General features: G+C 36.4%; 1 protein-coding gene across 7 annotated transcripts in view; it reads left to right on the top strand.

The window, feature by feature from the left end:
- Window positions 1-24,207, top strand: part of ITGB8 (integrin subunit beta 8) — a 49,180-nt gene that overhangs the window by 17,311 nt on the left and 7,662 nt on the right. For 2 of the 7 annotated variants that reach the window (XM_048303801.1, XM_048303807.1), the window contains exons 3-13: window positions 816-990; window positions 3,604-3,850; window positions 5,616-5,781; window positions 8,548-8,706; window positions 13,562-13,657; window positions 13,752-13,841; window positions 16,447-16,581; window positions 19,478-19,883; window positions 21,025-21,250; window positions 22,798-22,901; window positions 23,997-24,160. In XM_048303801.1, coding sequence (XP_048159758.1) covers window positions 816-990; window positions 3,604-3,850; window positions 5,616-5,781; window positions 8,548-8,706; window positions 13,562-13,657; window positions 13,752-13,841; window positions 16,447-16,581; window positions 19,478-19,883; window positions 21,025-21,250; window positions 22,798-22,901; window positions 23,997-24,160 — 1,968 coding nt within the window. Of the gene's footprint in view, window positions 1-815; window positions 991-1,122; window positions 1,196-3,603; window positions 3,851-5,615; window positions 5,782-8,547; window positions 8,707-13,561; window positions 13,658-13,751; window positions 13,842-16,446; window positions 16,582-19,477; window positions 19,884-21,024; window positions 21,251-22,797; window positions 22,902-23,996; window positions 24,161-24,207 lie in introns of those variants that run through there. The other 5 variants (XM_048303841.1, XM_048303815.1, XM_048303823.1 and 2 more) reach the window with 5 other exon arrangements.

Raw genomic sequence — 24,207 nt, 5'->3', positions numbered from 1 at the left:
ACTTTGAAAGACTACAAAGGATCTTGTCTTTTTTTTGGGTTTTTTTATGTTCAGAATTGTATTAATCATCACATTAGTGGTCAGGAAGGAATTTTGTATTGGATCATTTTGGCACAATTTTTGGCAAGTTTGCTCTTTTGATGCAGCAAAGGATGGGCTGCTTCTGACATCATCCTTCTACTAATCACTTTCCTGTTGCTACAAGGGCTTTTTTATGTTGGTGGCATCTTAAACTGTCCACTCCCGTAATAATACATGATTTCCTCTTTCCGAGAATTGAAATTACATAGTCCAGCAGGTCTTTGGATTTTGTGTAGTGTGATAGACAGATTCAGGTTGGCTAAATCTAAAGCTGACCTCTGTTGTTCCTATTAAATATTAGCCTGAGTAACATTACCAGTGGATTCTTCTGAAAACTAACCTGTTTTGATGTTGTGGGAATGACACTTTCTTGCTAAAATGAGCTCATAGCATGGCACAGAACTTTTTTTAGTGACATAGTGACAGTGTGTAATTTCCTTTTTCTCCAAAGCTGGCTTGTTCTGATTGTGCAAGATCCCATTTCTCATTAAAAAAAATTTTCTGTGTAGAAAAGGGTCGTTGTGGCAATTAGGGTTAACTTCTAATTTAAATATTGCATCATTGCCATTATTAAAAACATATGGCTTCATGAACTTGTTCTATGATTTATTCATTTATAGTAGCATATTTTATTGTTTCAAAGACTATTATTTTGGTTTTCTTCATCCTTTGAAGGTAGTACAGGTTTTTTTTCAGCTCAGATTGTTTTGTACTTTTTGTTTCTTATTAAACAGGATTTCATGGCTGGCACAACACAGAAGGGACGCTGTGACACTGTTTTCAACTTAATGAAAAGAGGCTGCCAATCAGATTTGGTTGAAAACCCTACAGTTCATGTCACAATACCTAGTGACCACGAAACAAATATACAAGTGACACCAGGAAAAGTTTCAGTCCAACTGCGTCCAGGTTGGGTCGTCTCTAACACATTGATATTATAGTAAACTTAAAATAAAAACAATACTTCTAAGTACAGATATTTCGTGAAGAGGCATCTGGAATAATTATTTGGAAGAATGATGGTATAACATTGTATTGTAGGACTGTGATGGTGTTGCTCCCATATTCAAGTGTCATCTTCAGCAAGATTTGTTTCTGTCAAACACAGATAAAGGTCAGAATAATGGAAGTAATAAGTGGAAAGGGAATTTTAGGTAGTCTTTCCTGTTTTCTTATGTAGTTTCTTGATTCTTTAGCCACTTACACTAACAGTTTTGCCTTACCTTTCCTTCTGAAAGTAGAGTTATAATTACTGAATTCATGATTTGATAAACTTCTTGATTATTTCTTTACTTTCAAGTGCATTGACTAGACAACTAAAAAAATACGAAAACCATTATGTAAGAAAGGACTGAATTCCTAAAGAAGACTTAAGTATTCACTGCCTGAATTTTTTTTATAACTAGTATATCTCCATTTGCCCTCAGCTGAAGTCTAATTAAATCAGTGTTCATTCTCTATCTCTAAAAAAGCTGTAGCCAACAGCAGAAGTAAAGGTGATATAAAAAGATGCAGGGTTATCTTTCACTCAATAAAATTTAATTTATTTCTTTCTTTTGCAAAGAATAATTGGAGAAAAATATGTGAGAGGGATCAATCTTTGGTAGGAAAACATTAAGTGTTTGGGAGAAGTATTTTGCTGATCTTCACTGGGGAAATGATAATTTTATGTCAATTACTAGGGAAAAAGGAAGGATCTACATGAGTGTAAATTACAAAGGAGTTCTCATTTTCACTCCTTACAATAATAAAACTGTCAAGGTAACATCAGCACTTCTCCTTTCCCCACTTTCCTTCCAAAGTGACTGATACTCCGCTTTGTACTGAGAAATGGTTTCAGGAACTGAGCTACCTCTAGCTCTGTCTGTAATAACATTTATTTCCAAAGGCATAGCAGATTCATAGAAAAAAAAATTAGCTTTCTAAAATTTGGTTTCAGTAAACTTTTTTCCATTAAATAATGAAATTAAGTTTGGGGTTTCTTATGCTTTGCAGAAGTTCTTGCATCAGGGAGGCAGAAGTATAAAATTCCAAGGACTCCAGAAGAAAAACTTTTTATATGTAGATATCTTGCCCATATTTTCTGCCTCAGGAAAATGCACAGATATACCACTATAGTTTTTCCTCAAAACAGACGTTGGATACAGTATAATCATGCAGACAAAGATGGTTTTATTTTGATAAATAAAATAAATAAATTTTGATAAATATTTTGATAAATAAACTGGGGGTTTTGACACTGTTTACATATACTCAACATTTAGGATTTATGTGGGAAAAAATAAAAGCTGCAGTCAATATCTTGCTATATGCAAACTGGAGACCTGCAAGGATCGTTTACAAAAAGTAATTCAATTTACATTGGCAAAGAGGAAACATAAATTGCAGCACACTGAAATTGCTTTCCTCGTGCAAGACCTAATACAGACAAATCCTGACATTTTCAGATGGATTACGTTCAAAGAAACGGGAGAAATTACTTTTGCATATTTAACTTTTCTGAGTCAGATCTTTGTACTGGATGTACCTTTTGATAGTTTTTATTGAAAACCTGCATAGTTCTTCTGTAGCATCTTCCTTCTTCCTGTCCTTTGCTGTATCTTCATTGCACAATACTGGATTAGATTCTCCACTCGTCACATGAAGATCCTAAACTCATTTCTGCTATGAGCTCACACTTCAGGTGACATAAAATGATGACTAATTTGAAACCATGCATTACTGTACCTACTCTGTCTGTACTCATCACTTAACTCCTTTTGCTGACATTACAGAATATTAGGGAAGCAAAAATGTGAGGACTAGTTTTAGCAGTTTCCAAAGCATTAATATTTTTATTACATATGAGAATGTGTTGTGGTACTGCAGGAGAGACAGACATCTGTCATTCTGAAATAAGAGTTCTATTTTGTATATGCCAAAACATGGATTTTTTTTTTTATTTTTAGATTAAAACCTTTTTTAAAAAAATATATATTTTCATCCTACAGAGTTTTCTCATCCAATCTTTGGAAGCAATTTGGGATAAACTTGTATCATTATTTATGTGAGTTTTTCAGGCTGCACTGTCCTTGTGGTGCATATGTAGTTTTAGATTCTGTCATATGACAAACTATTTGCAGGATACATTTACATATTTTGAAGTGTCAACCTTGAAGTGACTGACCCCAATTTGTATGCAGATCTGTGTCCTTTGTGAGCCACAACTGCTTTTTGTTATAATGCCAAAGGGATTGCATAACCATGAATTTAAAACAAAATGGGGAGAAGTCAGATTTTTACAATAATTGCACAGTGCTCCTGCAAGAAGAAAAAACCAAGATGTTGTACAAAATGTCCCTTTATGGCTTATTTTTGAATGATTCTTCAAGGTTTCATTTACTCTTGGGAGATTTTCTTGTTTGTTTGTTTTTCTCTTTGCTGACACAACTTTATGCTGAGATTGCTACAAAAATAAATGTATTTTTAAGCATGTCCATTCAAAAATAGTAAATAAACTTACTTGTTTCTTTTTTTAATCAGGAAGTGAAGCAAACTTTATGTTAAAAGTTCGTCCTTTAGAGAAATACCCTGTGGATCTTTATTATTTAGTTGATGTCTCAGCTTCTATGCACAACAATATAGAAAAGTTAAATTCCGTTGGATTTGCTTTATCTAAAAAGATGGAGAATATTTCTCTTGATTTTCGACTTGGATTTGGATCCTATGTGGATAAAACTGTGTCACCCTATATTAGCATTCATCCAGGTAGAATCCATAACCAGTGCAGGTATGTAGTCTTTTTATATTTACTTTAGCACTGAGACGTGTATTTAATGACACGAATATCCATTATACATATTTATTTTTAAATTCTTCAGAATTTGTCTTTGTTTCCTTATACCGTGGTTCTTTGACAAAGTTCCTAAGGAAATGATGAAAATTGTTTTACAATGATTACTTCTGAAACACCTGGTGAGTGATTTCAGGAAAACTTTCTGTATCAGAAAAAATGTGCTGTATTTTCTTTAGGAGAACAAGCCAATATCCATGTTGGTTTGGGATATTTGGTTATGTTTTGTATTTAATTTTAAAGTCAACTGTTGTGGTTTTGGTTATTTTGGATATGCTACCTAGATTCATCACAAAGTTTTGTACTTTCTGACCCATGTTCTTTCTAGTGTATGGTCATGTATTCATTAACTCTTCCCTTAAAACTCTACTTTTGTCAACATTATGTGGTTCCTTTCAGCTCATTTAATGAACAAAAGCAATCCTCTGATCAGCTTCTACAGTTCTAATGTGAATGAAATCCTCTTTTAAATAGAAAAGATGTTCTGGCCTGCATTTCCTTTTTCATACCATGCCTTTTATACCTTGTGTTCAACATACATAAAGTGAGGGATCATTTCCAAAACGCCTTGGGGAGCAAGATTACTCACAACACATTCAGAGCTGTATGATAGTAGTTGGAAAAGTGAATATAAATTCTTCATACTTTCTTGCTTGCCTTTCCTGGGAAGACATGATCTAGAGTTCTGTGAAGTCCCTAAGTAACTTTTGTGATTTCAGTGGGTTTTGAATTGGTTCCTAGTAGTGGAATTCATTCTACAGGTGTGACTATCTGTGGATAAAGCAGTCATCTAGACCATCTATACAGAGTGAGTGGATATTGATTAGCATTTCTAGGTCATGATGCATTTTGACTAAAAGTCGACATCTGCAGAGGTATTAATCCTTTCAATGCCAGTTTCTCTTCTTTGACTGCACCTTGAGTTGGAGGAGGGCAGGTTCCAGTCTGAATGTAGTAGAAATTAAGGGAATTGAAACCTGCTCAGCATCTCTGAAATGGATGAGCACTTCAACTTGTGCCATAAATCATGGCTGTGAGTGGGTCCCAGATAAATGACCTTTATAAGTGGTGTTTCACTAGCTTACCTACGACAAACATCAGACTTTCTCCCTTATGCATAATTTGAAAAGATATTTTTTACTGTGATGTTACTGAAAATGGATTTTCTCATCTCTTTGATGAGGTAGCTGTTATAAATATCAATATTAATTTTATGTACATTTACGTAACACTAGTGGATATAGGAACTTAGATTTTATTATAGCTTGAGCCAGTAGCCTGTGTAGCAACCTATTAAAGGATCTTAATGTTGCAGCGTGATAGTCCTTTCTCAGGGATAATGAAAAGCTAAGCTGTATCACCCTGTAGATATTCCAAAAGGGTTTATATACTCCCTGAGATCATACCATCCCTCTTGTTGCATTTTTGTTCTGTATGAAACACTACATATATACTGTCAGTATATTAACTGTTATTATACACACAATTCCATAAAATACAAAATAATATACATTTTTTGTAGTTAATTATAACTACTTCCCACTGAAATTAATTTCACATAGAATTGCTCTTTTTTTCTGTTTCTTGTCCTGTGCTACCTACATCTGTATTGGTACCAGGATTTTATGGGTTAATGAGGATGCAATATTTTTATCTCCTTCAAATGAAAAATAAGGCTTTTGATTTGTTTTGGTTTTTACAGTGATTACAATTTAGATTGTATGCCTCCTCATGGTTATATTCATGTGCTATCCCTGACTGACAATATAGCAGAATTCAGAAATGCAGTGAATAAACAAAAAATTTCTGGGAATATTGATACACCTGAAGGAGGTTTTGATGCAATGCTTCAAGCAGCTGTGTGCCAGGTAAGGAAGGAGCTTATTTACAAAAGTCTAAAGAAATAGTAATTCAGGCACTGTATATATTTTTATATATATATATATATCGATAAATGTGTATAAATATATATAGGTACAATGGTGCTCAGTGTTCTTGAATTCAAAATGCCAGTTCCATGCCTGATAATACTAAGATTTTTTTTCCTCCTTTTCCATTATTTCCCCCTTAACTGTACATTTGCAATTGAAACTGTAAAAGGACAGCATGAGGGAATATGTTTCAGTATTGGTTAATGATCTTCAAATTCTGTCTTTAACCAGCCTAACCAACATAGGATGGATGATGAAAGCAACTGCTTCTTGTTTGAATGGAAACATGTATTAATTTCAGTCAATTACATAATTAGTTTCAAAAATCATTAAAACACTGCTTGTGTTCCTCAGTGAAGACATACAAATTTGACATTTCTTCTCCTTTAGGACTTGAAAATTGAATGATAAGTTTCACGTATCTGCTTGTGTTTACAAGGAAAACAGAAGAACTTCAATGTTATCAACTTTTAAAGATTTCATATTTTAAAACAGTACAAATCAACTAAAATTTAACTTTTGTATATTGATAAAATTTCGTCATAGTCTCTCCCATGCAGAAAAGGATGAAGAAGATCTGTATCAGTAGGTCTCAAGCTAGAAGCATATTAGATAAAGAGAGTTAGTTTTGCTCTAGAGAGCTGTTTTGGTTGTTGTTTTTATTCTTACACATATTAATGCAATAAAAATTTTGAAATTCGGTTGATTCATGGGTTTGGTAATGCTCTATAAAATACTCAACTCCTGTTCAAATCACAGGCTTGCTGTGTTTCTCATCTGTTAGAATGATGTCAGGACAATGGTTTTATCTTGTCCATCTTCGCATTATTTTTCTGAGCAGTACAATAAGTCAAGGACAAACAGTAATCCAAACTATGCTAAAAATGAATAGTTTGGTCCAATTTTATTTTCAAATTTTGATGAACAGGTAAGTAAAAACCACTCTTCATAAACACTGTGGTTGAACCTGTTACAAAAAATTATTCTGGAACTTTGGAAAAATTCCTAAAAATTCAGTGTTTCTCACTGGACACATTCCACACTTATGACATGTGAGTTCTAGAATAATATATGCTTCCAAGAACAATAGAATGGAAACATTCATGAGAATGTGGAGGCTTTCCTTCTAACTGAATTGTGAACTAAAATGGATGGGAAAAATGTGCAATTCATAATGACCATCATGAACTACAAATTATATTAATGTGCACTAAATTTGCCTACAATAGACCTTTATAACTTGCTCCATCTTGCTTTAACCAATACATCACAGTTGCAAGAGACAGCAGGTTAGAACATGGAGCTGCTTTAAAATTTTGATTGCTATGACATATGTAGGTAGGAATCATAGAACCACAGATCATCTTAATTCAGAAGGAACCCATAAAGATGATTGAGTCCAACTCCCTGCTCCTCACAGGATTACCTAAAACTAAACAACTCTCAAGGTGACAAAGTCAAATGATGGAGTCTTAGGAGAAGAGTTTTTTACAATGCTGGAGGAGAATTTGGAATTATTTAAGTCAAAACCTGTTTATAAATAAAACTTAAAATACTCCTTTTTTTAGAGGAATGCTGTCTAGGAGGGTCTGAGGGAGACTGATGCCTAAAGTGTAAGTTGGAAAAGACATGACACCCCTCTGTACTTGTTATCCTTTCTGGCATGAGATGTTTAATCCCCATTCAGAGCTAGCAGAGAATGAGCCTGAGAAGGGAGCAAAATCCCTCTCTGTGAAGAAAGGAAGACAGAGAGTAAGTCATGAAGCTTGGCTGAGTACATGGGGTGTACTGCAGGTACACGTTTCACATGCGAATGGTAGAGAGGAGACAGTGTCATAGGAAGGAGATGAAATGGAAGCAGTGAAAAAGAAGATGGAATAATCAAGAGAGGGAAAAATGAAAAAGCATGTGATGTATTTCCTGTCTGCCTCAGAGGTTTGATTATAATCAGGGAGATAAATGTTTTGAAAATACAAATCGGCATAAAAAAAAATTTAGACATAAGCTTACCTTGCTGCATCCTTCACATCACTGAGTTCCTAAAAGACATTCAATTCACCCTTGAGGCTGCCACTTTGCCATCAGTCCCTTAAGATGGTGGATAAATGTAGCATTTTGCTGCATAATAAAGAATTTCTCAATTTGCAATTGCATGAAGACCTTCAAACTTTAGTTTATTGATTTGTGATCACATACTAAAGTATTTTCCAGAAAATTGTGTAGGAAAAGGAAATTATAGAGTGATAATAATATAAAGTAAATAAATACAAAGTAAATGTAGAACAGGATGACAAGTATCAATATGGACGAATGCATATTTACTGGTTGTAATGCTTTCTTGGATCCCAGAGAATTTTACAAACTATATGCTTTACATTTTTACATAATAGTGACACACACAATGTGGCAGTTGTTATCAAGCCTACTGTATAAAGCAAAACTGGGATGTATATTGGGACGTTTTTCTTCAAAAAGCAAAGAAAGTGGAAAGTGGAGAAAAAAAAAAAGAAATTGGTAGTTTTCAGATGTAGGACATTATATCTATTTCCACACAAAATGCTTTAAATAGCCTGGTTTAAACTCAGTGCTTCCAAGCAGTGTAATATCTGAAAGTGGTCTTTCATGTTAATTTTTCATTTTGTTATTGATTTTAGAAAATAGGTAGGTACTGCTTTCTTATGCCTAATTTTGTTTTCTATTTAGAGCCACATTGGATGGCGTAAAGAAGCAAAGCGACTGCTTCTTGTGATGACAGATCAAACTTCCCATCTGGCCCTTGACAGTAAATTAGCAGGAATTGTAATCCCCCATGATGGAAACTGTCACTTGAAAGATAATGTGTACGTCAAAGCTACGAGTATGGTAAGGTATATGTCATAGATTTTGCCTTCAGAGAGGCAGTGCAAAACTGTGTAAAGAACGTTTTTAGACTGCTGTCAAAGCATTGCTTTTATTTCAGTTATTAGAGTGGTATTTTTCTAGATAGGCAAGTTGTGAAATGAAGAATTGGTCACCTGGCATATTGGCATTCTTTTTGTGTGGAATAAAGTATTCTGGAGTCTGAAAAAAACAGTACACAGCCAAGGAGGATATGTTACTGGTTTTGGTTTGGATTTTTATTAGCATCTCATAAAAATTTTGTATAAAATACAAGTAAGAAGTGTGTAGTGTGATATTTTGCACAAGTAGAAGCTGGTAATATGTCAGAGTTGTACAATCATGCTCATAAGGCAAAGCTAGCGGCTGTGGTTTATGGTCAGAAGATGCACAGGTGCACTGGTTGAAAAGGCTTGATAAGAGTAAACCAGAGGGCGTACAATAGCAATGAACTATCTCAGCTGGATGGATTAGCATTAAATGCATTCAGATTTCACAGTAGAAAGCCAATGTGTGGTAGTACAGGCCTCTGAAAAAAAGTTGCATCCAATCTGCTGTAGCAGAATAAGACGCCTTCATCAGGTATTTTTAGATTTCAAAATATTTTCTTCAGGAATGTAAAAAGTAGTCATAAGTGACTGAAGAAAGGAATTTTTGCCTAAGAATTGTAGGTTTCAACTGCTTTAGGAATTTTCTTAAATAAATACGAATTGCTTATTTAAGAAACATGAATCACTGCTTAATTGCAGTTTAATCCCCAGAAAGCAGAAATATGAACTGTGGTACAATCAGAGCACGTTGAAGTTTTGTTCTCGGTGCTGGCTGCACTTAGTTAACGTGTACAGCCTGTGTTCAGCCAGAACCAGCAATTTGCAAGGGAAATCAGTGAGGGCTGTGTGTAAGTGCGGTTAAACCTGAATTTAATCCCGGCAACTGGTGTTTACAAGGATGGTGGAGCAGCAGGAAGAGGCCGCTGGCTGTTGTGTGATCATGAAATACGGGAGGTTTCTGGGAAGCGGTGAGTGTTTGGGACCTTGCTGAGTGGAGGAGGGAGATGAGTGTGTGCTAACAAGAAGGTTATTTAGATTTCCGATTATCTGACGTTCTTGCATTCATATACTCCCTCTTTCACTTCTTCGATATTTCCTCACAGATGTCTGAATATTTTTTTTCCACTCTAATCAGTCTATTCAGCTTATTTTACTTAGAGCAAATAATCCTGAAACTTTTCTTTCCCAAAGCAGAACACACTCTCTTTTTATTTTCTTTTAGTTTTCCTAGCTGCAGTGCTATAAATCAGAGGATGTTTGCTCTGCTTATTAAATAATTGCTAAAGGCACAAATCTTTTTCTAGTGTTCAGGATTCCTTTGATAATAAAGATATTGTCTGTTTCAGAAAAAAAAAAAAACAACACACTATATTTATTTTCTGTCCAGCTTTGGGAATTAATTTCTGTTGCAACTGGAGAAACTCACCAATGGAAAATACAGACAAAATTAATGAATCTCTTTCTAAGCAGCCAGGATAGATTGATGGCTGACTGAAAAAAGGTGTTTTAACTGATATTCTGCATCCTGGTTTGAAAGATCATAATTTTACTGTCCCATATGGAAAAAGAAATCTCCATGATTACTACTATTGATGTATTTTATGAAAAGAGGTTTTTTTATCCACCCAAATGAAATTACTTTGAAAGATGCTTAGATCTATGGTGGCACATCTAGATCCATATGGTTTTTTTAAATATGGGCTAATTTTTGCATGCCGACATGTTAACAGTAGCCACTTAGTTACATGCACTTAGTACTAGAAAAGGGTTAGCAAGGGAATCTTTCTTAGCATTGCGTTTTCTGGAGTAGATTTGATGACAACACAATAGTGTCTGTAAGGGAAAGTGTGTTGGTTTCCTGCTTTTTTCTTCTCATCCATGTTATATGTGATTATTTTATTCATAGATATCCATAAAGAAACTTCAAATGAACAAGTGAAATCAGGGGCTGGGAAGACTTTTTGATATTTAAATGAAATATCATCAAAGTCTGTCAGTCTTTTAGAAAACATAATGTGAAACATATTTTTGGGGTTTTTTCTTAGTCATACAATTTTGTTGGGCTGTACTAAATTAAAGAGACCTCTGTAATCACATTGTTTTCCTGCTTTGATTCTTAGCTTTGGGTAGTCATGAGAAGATTGCATTTTGGCATATTTTTATTTCTTACTTGTGCCAGTTAAGAGGACTTTGCTTTATTTATTTGAATAAGCTTGGCCTTTACATCAGAAATGTTTCCACTTAGACATTTTTCTGAATGTTTCTTTCTAACTTTTGCTAAGCAGTCACACAAAGGTCAGCAAAAAAAAATGCATGACAGGAAAGAAATCTAGTCCATTTTAATTAGATCTGTGTTTGGTTAACTCCCTTTCTGCAATACTTAACATTTGTATTAGTTATCTTCTCTGCTTAACACAGTAGGTTAAAATAATAAAATGAATGATGTAATTGAAAGAAGAAAGATGATCTAAAATTAAAGTACATTTGTCTGAGCAGTAGTGGGAAGAGATAAGATAAAAAGACAAAGTACAGCAAGGTTTTCACAGCAAGCAAAGTGAGGGTCCATGAGTTACCATTGGTACCTTATGTCATCTCTTTACATGCTTAAAATTAAAAAGCTGGTGTGGGTCTGTTGATGCTTTGAGCTTTGTTTTTTTTTTTTAACTCAATTCTAATAAAAAGAAACAAGAAGCTGGACACTCTAGTGAGTTATTGATGATAGATACATGGAAGTTCAGCCTTGCTTGTGAGCAGAGGTAGTCTGGGGATCCTGCCCCTGCAGCCCTTGCATGTCTATGGGTGTCATCTCTTGACATCAGTAAGCTCCATCTGAATAAGTTTTTGTTTCCTGAAGGCTTGGGAAGCAATTTCTGATACTCCTGATTAGAGAGTTCAGCTAGTAGCTGCAGAGTTGTTGAGGGGCCACTCTGCTGGAATTCAGAGACAGGTCTAATACCATGTGCTAAGCAGGAAGACTGACTTATTTTGCCACCATCTCATGATCCCTTGATACTGCCCCTATCATTCACACATTTATGGTGCAGGAGGTGTTTGCAAAACATCTGGATTCACTCGTGTCCTGGGACCACTTGGTGTGTCTGTGATCTCCAGCCAATTATGCGTGGCCTGTAGGGTTGTGCAGCACAATGGAGGCCCCACCAATGTGCTCTGTGTCATGGAGAAGGAAGGAAGGCTTAGCACTTTGTTGTAGGCTGCTGAAAATGCCAACAAAGCCACCACTGCTGCAGTTCACTCATGACTCCTGTGTGATAGAAATGCCTGCTCTCTCTCCAGTGAGCATGGCACTCTCTCCAGCTGGAGCTGTAAGAAGGACGGTTTAATACTGTGTTATCTGCCTTTCATCAGTTATCTTAAGGAATATAATCTTTTACCAAAGCGTTGAAACTTTGAGAGAGGCGTGTACCCTCTAGAGGCTAATATCAAACTGCACCAAGAAACTCCTTTGTTCTTTCTGTGCAAGGCTCTTTATAATGGTGCAATATGATGGAAAATGGATTTTGCTCCCTTGCATAACTTTGTCTCAGTTCTCTTGCTATTCAGATTACTGCTAGCAGAGTTGTTGACTTGCAGAGTGCCTTGAGTAACAAGGGACAATCCGAGGAGAAAAGAATTGTTCGGGGTAACAGACTGTGTTTGGGCAAGAGAGATAATATGGGGCAGATGGTGAAAAATACCAGGAAAAAAAGACAACAAAAGTTTGTGGGGGATAAAGGTTGAAATACCTGACATAAGTGGAGGTGTCCAGATGAAATCTCTTTAAGTGGAATCACAAGCCAAGGCCCCAGTCACTTCTCTGTTTAATCTGGATTTTAAGTGTTGAATTTACTTTTTGAGAACTATTCACTTATGGAGGGTTAATGAGCACTGATTTTCAGATACAGATTGGTTTAGAGTACTGGAGCTGAAGGGATCTCACATAACCCAGGTGTACAAAGCCCATTGGGACCACACCGACACCCTTGAAGTTCCCCAGATCTTGGATGAAGAGATAGCAACACACCTCTTGTTCTCAAATCCGTGTCAGATCTCTCAATGAGAAGTGTAGAAGGACAGGTCATTGGCACAGGACATGCTGTCATAGGTACTTCAGCAAATACAACAATGCATTACTGAGGAGGGCTGTGAAACTCATGCCACCTTCTTCAAGCACGGGTGTGGTTAAGAAAATGTAGCAGGTGGTCATGGTGAGGACTGGAGTCATCAGTCTTTAGGTGGGTCTTGAGCACACAGAGGAGAAAGCTGTCAGTCATAAGTGAGATAAGTACAGAATACTGACATTGCCAGAACCTGATCCAATGGCTGCATTTGATGCCAAAATACATGTCTGAGAATCAAACCTTTTTAATTACCCTCCTTGCTGTTCTCAAAAGCACACCTCATCTCAGTGCTTCATGCTGTATTTTCTCCCTGACTTTTGCACAAGAACCCACCTGTTCCCTGTTCTTCTAGATGGACCATGGATCACAACATACCCATACTTCTTAAGCATCAGACTCAAACCAACAAAATAGTACTGTAGAGTTAGTCCTCCCTCCACTGTGCAGCAGATCTACATAGTTGGCAACAGATAAGCCTGGCTGATGCCCTGGTGATTTTTTTTTATTGTTTATTTGGATGACCCCACCCTGGTTTTGATGTAGGTCTCGCATTCTCTGTACATTTAGAAATGAAGATTGGATTGGTTTTGGAAATCTATAATGTGTCATATTTGAAATAAAAGATTTTTCCCTACTAATCTGCAGTCTTCTCTTTTCTGTTGTATTTTACAGGAGCATCCATCTCTTGGGCAGCTCTCTGAAAAATTGATTGACAATAACATCAATGTTATTTTTGCTGTTCAAGGAAGCCAGTTTCATTGGTATAAAGTAGGTTAGAAACCTGATTTCTTTTTTTAATTTTGAAGGCACAATATTTATACTTAAAATTAAAACTGTGCATAAATGATTGTCTTTTTCATAGGATCTGTTACCTCTCTTGCCTGGTACTGTTGCAAGACAAATAGAATCACAAGCAGCAAATCTCAATGATTTGGTGGTAGAAGCCTATCAGGTATGATGAGAGTGACAATGTTGTATGTAATATTTGTATATTTTTCATCTTTCATAGCCTGAAGTTGGAATTTCCAAGATCTCGTCTTCCATCTGAAGTCCAAAAGGATACATTCCCTACTTTTCCTAATGTCCAGGTGGAGAGGTGATACTATCTTATGATAGCTCTCAAAGTTCCAGTCTGTCAGGGTCTCAAAGCCAAGAGCTACTGTTTTTTTAATTTCTAAGGGTGATTCTAAATATTCTGTTTGATTCTCTGCACCTGTTGCTATGTCACTTCAAAAGAGGGTTTATTTATTTGAATTTTGGCACCTCAGATCTGTAGTTGCAGACCAGACACCACTGTCCAGGCACCATATAAGTTCAGAGCAAAAACACAATGCAGTATCTGGAGAGTTTTGCAGCATAATTTTTAGAAACAAACAAGAGATGGGAATTTACAAGGAGATAGTTTGAGGACAGTGGATTTCATGAGGAGCAGCATTTATACTGCAAAAAACAGTGTAATAACTTGGGGGTTTGAGGCATGGAAGTGAAGAAGTGTTTTGGTAGGTATTTGGGCGAGAACAATGAAAATGGCTTTGTGAACTCTTGCCTGGAGCACTCAATTGAACATAATTGTCTGGGAAAGAGAAAGTAATAGTATGGGAAATACCATAAAGTCATTTTCCACACATGCTTGACACAGAATGGCAGTTTGAAAGTGAAATAGGCATCTTGTTAGTGAAGGAAAGAGGGAACAAACAGCTTTGATAATGAAGCCAAGAAATAGGCATTTGATGTACCAGAGCACGGGGAGGCCATAGAGCAGCATGAATGTGGTGGGTTGGACAGTTGGATGCTGCTAAGCTGTGCAGTTACACACAAACATTTAGGTTCAAAAAGTTGAAAACTTAGCTACAAAAGTGTATGCAAGGTATCCACAGGTATCACCTTTTTTTTTTAAATTGATTGGATTTGGGGGGCCGAAGCTATCCATTTTACTTCCTTAACCACAGAATTAGGCAATTTGCTTACAGCAAATTTGCTATAATGAAGAGCCAGCCCCTGTGTCTGTTCCTAGTCCATGGAGTGCTTTTGCACACATTTTGCTCACTGTCATGTTGGAGACACTGGGCAGAAGTCAAAGACATTCAAAAGCAGAGGAGTTTAGGGGCCATCAAAGTGCAGAGAAGTTCTCACTGATATTTTACTTCTCTTATAAAGTTGAGAGATCTCATTTTGAATATGGAGATTTGCAGGAAGTTGCTGGCAAAAAATTTTGAAGATTGTAGTCCTTTTGTATGACACCTTTACACTGTTCATCCTAAACTGTAACACAGTTCTTACCCAGTGCAGGGCAAACATTCAAGGAGAAGAAATTAAAATTCATGAAACAATTATTTAGTTCAGTACAAGTTTCAGTGGGACTTTCCTGGTCCAGCCACCCCCAGTTTGCTTTTGCTTTATTTTCATATTTTGGACACTATCTTTCTTCCCATCCTAACCTTCACTGGATTTCACAGTTTGAGATTTTTATCATAGTTTTAGGGGCTTTCAATATATAAACACATGGTGAACAGGTCTTGAAAGTGTTGCCTTCTAGAAAAAAGGACTTAGATAAGAAAATAAATTTAGTGTTGATATTCAATGACAGTGGGCCTCTTGCAGTCTTGTTCCAGGCAGGGAAACCTTAGGCTTAGCTATGGAAAACCCTGGCTGAAAATCCCTGGCTAAAAAGCCAAAGATGAGTCACTAATTTTCAAAAAGTTACTAAGATAAACATGTGTTAAGATTCATGTAATTGCATTTCCATTTGTAGCAGTAAAAAGATCCCACTAAACTCATTTTTAATAGTAATATGACAGGAATTTTAAAAATCCCTTTGTGCAAATTTCAGCTCATAAGTTTGTACAGAGCTTTAATAAATTTTTAAATGGTCAAGAAGAAGTATTTCTTCCTTGAAGGAAGAAGGATTTTAGGGTATGTAGTAAATACAAGTTACAAAGTAGCTGGCTTTTTCATTATTTTTTATTGCAAAATGCCCTAATGGGATCAGCCAATTGTTGGCTTACATAGTCTTAGCTGACCCAGAAAAATCTGTAATAATAATCCCAGTAGCCTTTGGGTCACCCCAAGGTTTGTTCAGAGAAAATTTTCCAAGACAGATGCAAAATATCAGAAGTTTATAAAGTGTCAAGTCAATTAGGAAACTTTTCTACTGGATAACAGTGGTTTTATGTATGTTTACTGTTGTAACAGTACATTTTAGGTGTGTGGCTAAAAGGCAGCGTGGACTCAATGAGCAGTTTTTGTTGCACATGGTTGTTGGAATAGATTTTCAAATTGCGAAAAATGCAGTCTCTCAAAAGCATGTTAGCAAAGCTGAAAACATTTTCATCTGGAAAACCTAATCCTCTTTATCAGAATTACCAGTTCATTGGTTGTGTATATTTGGAATGTAATTGGGTCTTTACATGGGAAACAATGCTTTAATTCATTCCTTTATTCACACAGACAAGCTTTCTTCATTTTTAGTCAGACATAGTAGCTGTACTTAGTGTTAGTCACTAATGTACATTATATTTTGAGATGCAATGCTAGTAAAACTTGTTTTCTGGTTACAGAAACTAATCTCTGAAGTGAAAATTCAAGTGGATAACCAGATCCAAGGTCTTCATTTCAATATCACTGCAATCTGTCCTGATGGAAGTAAAAAAACTGGCATGGAAGGATGTAAAAATGTGGGATATAATAAAGAAGTATGTTGATAGTTCTCATTCTTCAAGGAACTGGAATACTTATTTTTCTGTTTGGTTGGGTTTCAATGGTGTGAAATCTTCTAGGGATTTACTTAAACTGAAAATGGATTTATGTGATTAATGATCACAGGCTCTCTATTATTCTCTGGATTTATTTTTCTTGAATCTTATTTTAATTCTCACTAATCCCATGGAACTAAGGCTCAAAGCTTTTCCTGAAAGCTAACGTCCATTAAAACTTTCCTTCTTTGTCCTCCACTGGGCACAACCACCACATCCATTGTGATGAAATCTGTACGTAAAGAGGTTGAAAGATAATCACCCAGTGGAAAAAAATCACTGGAATTTGTGTTCCTTGAGTCTGTACTAGGTGTCACCTTCCTCTCTTCTTGCTTTAGTAGTCTTCATGCCCAAACAGGTTTGTGGATAATTAGTTTATTTTATAAATCAAATTAATAAAATAATTTATTCCCATTTGAATTGGTGCTACCTACTGAATGAAACAGAGCCTCATGCATCATGAAAATGCAGGGGAAGATGTCTGTCTGATGTAAAGAACATGGCTTTCTTCCCAGAAAAACTTCTCTGTGCCTTGATATATTTAGTTAATTGCTTGGACTACCAAAGTAATTCTTTTAGCTTGCCAGGAAGAGGTCTGTGTTTCTAGAGAGCAAGGGCAAGGACTTCTTTCCTGATTGACATGTACATATGTCTCAGCTAGTGTGATTTTACTTGTGTCTGTGTGTAGAAATAGCGAAATAAATCAGTAGATTAAATGTGTGAATTGTAATGTACATTTAAATGTATTTTATGCTTTCCTGAATTTTGTCTGCATGCTGCTGATTGGCTTCTACAGTTTATGGGAGATTTGCTGTTTTTATTCTTAACACATCTTTTCTCCACTGTTGATCCCTGGGCATGTCATAAGAAACAGGACTGGAATTTGTTCTGTTTACTGAAAAGAAAAATATTTATATCTGTTTCTTTTTAATAAAAAGCCAAGCCAGTTGACTGTAAAAGATTGCATGTGGTCCTAGACCTCTACTGCTGTTGAAAATGAGCCATCCTTAAGAGATTAATTTATTTTAACCATAAATCCTTCTTTCAGTATTTGTTTACAGACAAAACGCTTTTCCTTAATTCTCACATTCCTTTCATTGTCTAATCCTTCTTCCTTCCTTTTCTTACCAAAACACAAAGTGGATTAAATTCTGGAAGAATCCTGTGACCTCTTCAGGGTGCAAAACTAACTTTGGCTATTAGCAAGTGTCATGGTGTTGTAATTATTTAGTCACCACAGGTTTAATCTATCTGCCGCTGTGTTCAGAATCAAATTTCACAACTCATATGCACGACATGATTTTCCCTTCCCTCCCATTTCCCTGCCATCCTTCCAGTACTGTTTTGTACATGAAGATGATGTTCTCTGGCAGGGCTGTGTGTTGAATAAAAAGCACATTCCCTACCTGCAGCCTGTCCTCCCCGCGATACACACCTGCTGTATGAATCAATTTCTCTACAGCCGCACTTTTGCCCTGCAACCCAAGGGAAGAAATCTCATGCACGGAGAGTGTGGGCTACTGAGGGGTTATGTGTGTAGTGGCACATTTGAGAAACGAGAAGAAGAAAAGCAAAGGGTGAGATAAAGCCTGTGTGCCCCCTCAGTATGACATTAAGTGCATGTTTCTGCACAGCATTCTTCTCCTGTTGTCCGTGTAGGCAGCCGCAGCCCCACTCGCCACAAAGCCACCATTGTCCCCAAGGGCTGGGTTGTTCTCGTGTGGGGGCACAGCAGGAGGGAGAGACAGTGATGAGAGATGAATGGCCTTAGTATTTGTTGGTAGTTTCAACCTCATATGTAATCAGTTTCTCGGGGTTTCTCCTTTTTTATTTGGAAATCTTTATTTCTTGGTACTAAGGATTAAAGGTACTTGCTTCTCTTGCGCTCCTTTCTGACTTTTCCCTCCTGGTTACATTTTCTCTGAGGAGGCAAGAAAGAGTTGTTTTACATCAGGAAACTGAAAAAATACAAAACCTTAGAGAGAATACTGTGTCAGAAGCGTACTGGTCAAAAATAAAGCCAAAATAAAAGTTGTGAAACACAAGACTGATATCTAGTGTAAGTGTCACACATGCCAGAGCTGTCAAAAACTTTTAGTGGTGATTGATGGAAACTCTATGGCCATCACCTAACCACCAGAATTATTCTTAGTCCTGTGCCAGGACTACAAAAAGCCATGGGGGCTGCTGCTGTAGTGGGCACTGCTGGGATGAGGACCTGGAGGATGGTGGTGATGGCCATGGCATGGTCCAGAACTAGGCACTGGCTCCATGGAATTGAGGAAAGTAATCTGCTGCTAGCATGTGAGCCATTTCTGTGTTTTAGTAGGAGTAGCTAGGGCCATCCAGAAACCTGTGTGGTTTCTATGTGCATGACCATTTCTGCAGCAGGACATTCACTATAGATTCTTTTTATGAAGAGTATCTCTGTGTCTGTTTGTGTATTGGCTTGCTCAGTCCAGTCCCAATTCTTACCTGAATATTTCTGTGATATGTATACATTAAATAATAGAAGGAGGATGTGATGGTGTTTCTATTTCCATTTAATTTGTATAAAGTTGTCTTTTGCAACGATGCTTTCTTAACTTGAAAAGTAGACTTCTGTCAATCCTCTATTGTTAGTATTTTAACTGTATTTGTGATGCCTATCATTACTAATATATCATGTTTGACAAGTGACCACTGTGTATTTTGCTATTATCAGCTAGTGCACATTCATATACAATATAAGATTCTGCTTTATTTTTATGTGTTAAAAATTTTAAGCAAATGTAAGCAAGGAAATAATATTAATTATAATAATAATAATAATAAATCCATATTTATTTCTTCTTAGGTACTTTTCAATGTATCAATTACAATGAAAGGATGTCATACAACTGGAGGAAGAAAATATGCCATACTTAAGCCTATTGGTTTCAATGAAACTGCCATTGTTAATGTGCAGCAAAGCTGTGCCTGTCAGTATGGAGATAGCACAGGGCACAAAAGAGTGTGGGCTGATGAAACTTCTACTGACAGCAAACAGTCCCATTGCAATGACAATAACTGTAGCTCTAACAGAGACACACTTTCCTCAGAGCAATGCAGGCAACACCAGGACCAACCCATCTGCAGTGGTCAAGGAAATTGCATAGATGGAAAATGTTTCTGCTACAAAAACAAGCTAGGCAAGGTGTATGGCAAGTACTGTGAAATGGATGATTTTTCCTGCCCCTATCACCAGGGAAACTTATGTTCTGGTAAGTTGCAGCATTTATGTCTGTATTTTCTGAGGCTAATGTACATGATGCAGCTGAAAACAGTGATATAAGGCTGTCAAGAACAAGAATTGTTTGTGCAGAATTAATGTGGGCAATGTCCTGAACATCTTGTTAGGAATTCACACTCCTGGGCTCTCTTCACCACAGGCATAGACACTGTCTTCTAAATTTCACCACTGTTTTCCAGGAAATATACTGATTTTTTTTCCAAAGTTTAGCTGTTTTAATATTTAAATCTCAAAATTCTTAATAAGTAATAATACTAATTTCTCAAACAAAAAGTAACATTTATTCCAGAAAGCTAGTTTATACATTTCAGCCTAGTGGGAATATGAGATACTGAGAGATTAGGAAGGAATCGTAGCTTCCAGGTGAGGTTCTGATTTTCTACCACCCTAAATCAGTTCTGTGAGAGATTCGGTGGCACTTGATTTCAAATACTGGTATAGACACAAACACTGTTTGGAATGCCTGCTTCAGAAAGAAGACTCTTAAGTGAAACAGAATTGTTAGAAATTCTTGTTCTTTTTGTAGTCTGCTTTATGGTAGAGAAGAGGGAAAAAAAAAGAGGAAAAGGAAAAGGAAAGAGAAAAGGAAAAGGAAGAAAAGGAAAAGGAAAAGGAAAAGGAAAAGGAAAAGGAAAAGGAAAAGGAAAAGGAAAAGGAAAAGGAAAAGGAAAAGGAAAAGGAAAAGGAAAGAACGTGGTCTGTGCACATGAACTTGATACTCCTTCCACTGAATCTTGCTGTTTATTTGAATGGAATGTTTTCTTGCTAAAGAGAAGTTTGTTTAGTTTGCCTAAAGACTATTTTCCTGGTCATTGCATAATTCCTAATCTCCATTGTTTTGATCCAAGGCAAAAGAGAAAAATTTTAGTAGAAGGCTTTAGGGTGACATCATAGTAGCAACTTTTGCTCAACTTAAGCAATGAACATCAGCCTTCAATATTTATCATCCCAGTAATTTCAGTCCAAGATGTTAACTTAAAAACTAATTAGAAAGTCCAGGTCTAAATTTGCTTTGTTTAAGGTAAAGCACAAACAATACAAATGTATCCATCTAAAAATTTATTTTCTGTGTTTTCATGGAAGCATATGACTCCAGACTCTCTATGTTGTAGGTAATGGTGAATGTGAAGGTGGTAAATGCAAATGCTTTGCTGGCTGGGAAGGTGATCATTGCGAGTGCTCATCACAATCAGCAAAGTACTGCCTGAATTCAAAGGGCCAGATTTGCAGTGGAAGAGGAAAATGTGTATGTGGAAAGTGTGAGTGCACAGATCCAAGAAGCTTTGGCCGTTTCTGTGAATATTGCCCTACTTGTAACAAAGCCTGTGAAGAAAACTGGTATGTTTCTTGTGCTAGACTTGACTTTTTCACTCCCTAGTGTTGAAACATGAAGAAATATTTTTGCTTGGTAGATGCTGTATTTCTTAGCTATTTAGATTGTAGGAAATTGGTACAGTTCATACTTGATACTTCTTTGGGTAGTTGGATTCACACTGGCAATTCAGAGAATTGCATGTTGGCATCTATTTTAACCATTTCATGCTTCATATGAAATCTTCTGGGTAGGAAATAAAACCATAAATTTGTATTTTTAAAAATGGAAATTTGATCCTACTTTTGAATGCCACCAAGTCCAATAAGAGTCTCCACATTTGTTTTTGCACACTCCTTATGCTTCTCAGCTGAAAGAAGGAGGTGTGGAACTAGAGCAGTGCCTGTGCAGTGTCACTGCCACTGATCAGCAGAGCAGAGCTGGTCTTACACAGAGAACAACATTCTTCATTGCAGTTTTAAAACACTTAGTCTTTGCCATGCTGGCTTTAAAGCCCATCATTTTTCCTTATCCATGTAAAGGAAGGGACAGTGTAGAGGTTGAAATGAGCAAGCCCAGGAGGAGAGAAGCTAGACCAGGCTCTCAGTGGTGCACTGTGTGGTCCTGGCACAGAGAGCAAATGAAGCCCTTTCCTTGGGCACGGCTTTTCTGCACCCTCTCATCATGTAATGTTCTGAATCTCACTGTGCAGAGGGTGAAAGATCAGCCTTTTGTTGGAAAGGTCATTGTGCTCTAAACAGAATCATTGTTTATTTGTATTAATTTCAATTATAACTCATCTGGTGAAAATGTTGGAGAGCCAAGCTTGGCCACATCTGGCAAGGTTGCTGCTAAGAGTTCACTAGATAGAATGCAGTTAGCCTTTCTGGCTTACACTTGTTCAAAGTCACTGTAAAATGCACGCCTTTAGTAAATTCAGAAAACGGCATATCTTCATTAAAAATCCATCTAGGGCTTTTTTGGAATCTCTTGTGATTGATATCTTGTGATGTCTGTCTCCTGCAGGGCTATACAGTGAAGACAGTAAGACTGAGAGCATTGCCTTCCTCTTGTGCTGCTCTCTCTAAACTGCCCAGCAGTGCAGACTTACTTGGCTTTGTCTTAACATCGCATCCAAAAGTTATTGACAAAGCTGTGTTTCCTCCCCCTATCTCTACCCTTCAGTTCCAGCATGCATCCTAATCAGATTGATAGGTAAGGAAGGACTAGAACGGAACTGGAGGCTGAAAGCTGAAGAAAGGGTGCTGGACCTTAGCTACACCCTGTGGCAAACTCGCATCTCAAAAGGCAGAGCAGGGATTGGATGAAGGTGGCTCAAAGCCAAAGACGTTTGAGTTTACAACTTCCAACTAGTTGGTTCTGAGAAGCACCAGAGGGATAAAATGCTGAGAGAGGCATCACATTTCAGAAAAAAAATAAATAAATGTCACAATGTTTTTACTAACAACAGGAAAGCATTATGTGTAAGCACTACGTCAGCTTGTTGATAAGATCTCTTAAAGGGGAGTGCAGAGAAAGACATAGGTTTTTAATTATATTTTTTATTTTACAGGAACTGTGTTCAGTGCCATCATTCTAACAGCTCATCTCAAGCAATACTTGACCAGTGCACAACCTCATGCGCTTACCTACTGCATTATATTGACCACACTTCAGGTAAGTGGCATTTTCTAGGTAATTTTAATAAGAGATTAAAATCTATTGGGATTAGTAATTGAATTTGCCAGTGTTAAAACGTCTTTCAGAAGCGTGTCACATTATTACAATAGCAAAGAAAGAAAGCAGGAAAAAGATAAAAATCATTTGTAGCTTTAGGGAAAGTAAAAGATAAATAATAACAGGAAATACGAATGACAAGCATTGCTAAGTTTGGTTTTCCCAGCTCCTTGAGAAGTCACATCTAATAATGATGAATCCTGCCTGAGCAATGCTTAAAGAAATAATTATAAAAATTTGTTATGACATCTGTATGTTTTATTACTTTGAATATGCTTATATTATTTGACATTACCAGAAACAAGAAAGAAGTGGAATGCTTACCTCGAGTTCAGTAATGTTTAAATGTTCCTTTCAAGTATAAAAAACTACAGTTATGAGGGCTGTGGAAGAATAAAATCTTTTTTAATAAAATCTCATAAAGTAATCACTCCATACAGCAAAAAAAATGCAGGTAAATGGTTTGTCACTTAACATTTATATAAATGTTTTTATACTACAGTTCATAAAAGAGGAAACTAACTGTGAATACTTTTTTATAACTTTAGTATTAAGGAAAGCTTACTGTGTTAGTCTACCAGTGAGGAGAGCACTGGAAAAGGATTCAAAAAAACACATTTTCTTTCATATTTTACCAGTGATCTTTACTGTCGTCTTGTGAAGATTAAATTCTCTCTGTCCCAAACATCTCTAATATTTCATCCTCTCTATTTTAGCTATAAACTCACTCGACAGAGAATTTGTGATGGGCAATACAATGAAGCCTGAGTCTTAGTTCTGTAGATTAAAGGAGTAATAGTTTCACTATTTTTCTACAATGGATCTTAATCTGAATTGCCTTTCTTGATATGCCCAACTTTAGAAGCTTGCATATGATAACTTTTCCTCTTAATTTCCCTTAATTTATTTTCTCTTAACTTTTATCAGGCTCGTGTTACATTTATATATTACTAAGCAGTGGAAATATGCCTGTGTTAGAGGGATGTGCCAGTTCCATACGTTAGACTTTACCCTTGTGTTTTCCTTTTGTTGCAGACTGTTTCTCTGGACGAAGCTACTTTAGAGTATTTTCCATAATCTTTATAGTTACCTTTTTGATCGGGTTGCTTGTTGTCCTTATCATCAGGCAGATAATTCTGCAGGGGAGTAGCAATAAAGTTAAATCTTCATCTGATTACAGAGTATCTACAACAAAGAAGGTAATTGATTTCAGAGCCATCATCTTCAGTAATCTTTTTCTTGCATA

The sequence above is a fragment of the Corvus hawaiiensis genome, chromosome 1 (assembly GCF_020740725.1).
Source record: "Corvus hawaiiensis isolate bCorHaw1 chromosome 1, bCorHaw1.pri.cur, whole genome shotgun sequence".
Lineage (NCBI taxonomy): Eukaryota > Metazoa > Chordata > Aves > Passeriformes > Corvidae > Corvus > Corvus hawaiiensis.
Note: the sequence above shows the minus strand (reverse complement) of the source record. Positions and strands in the feature narration are given on the sequence as shown.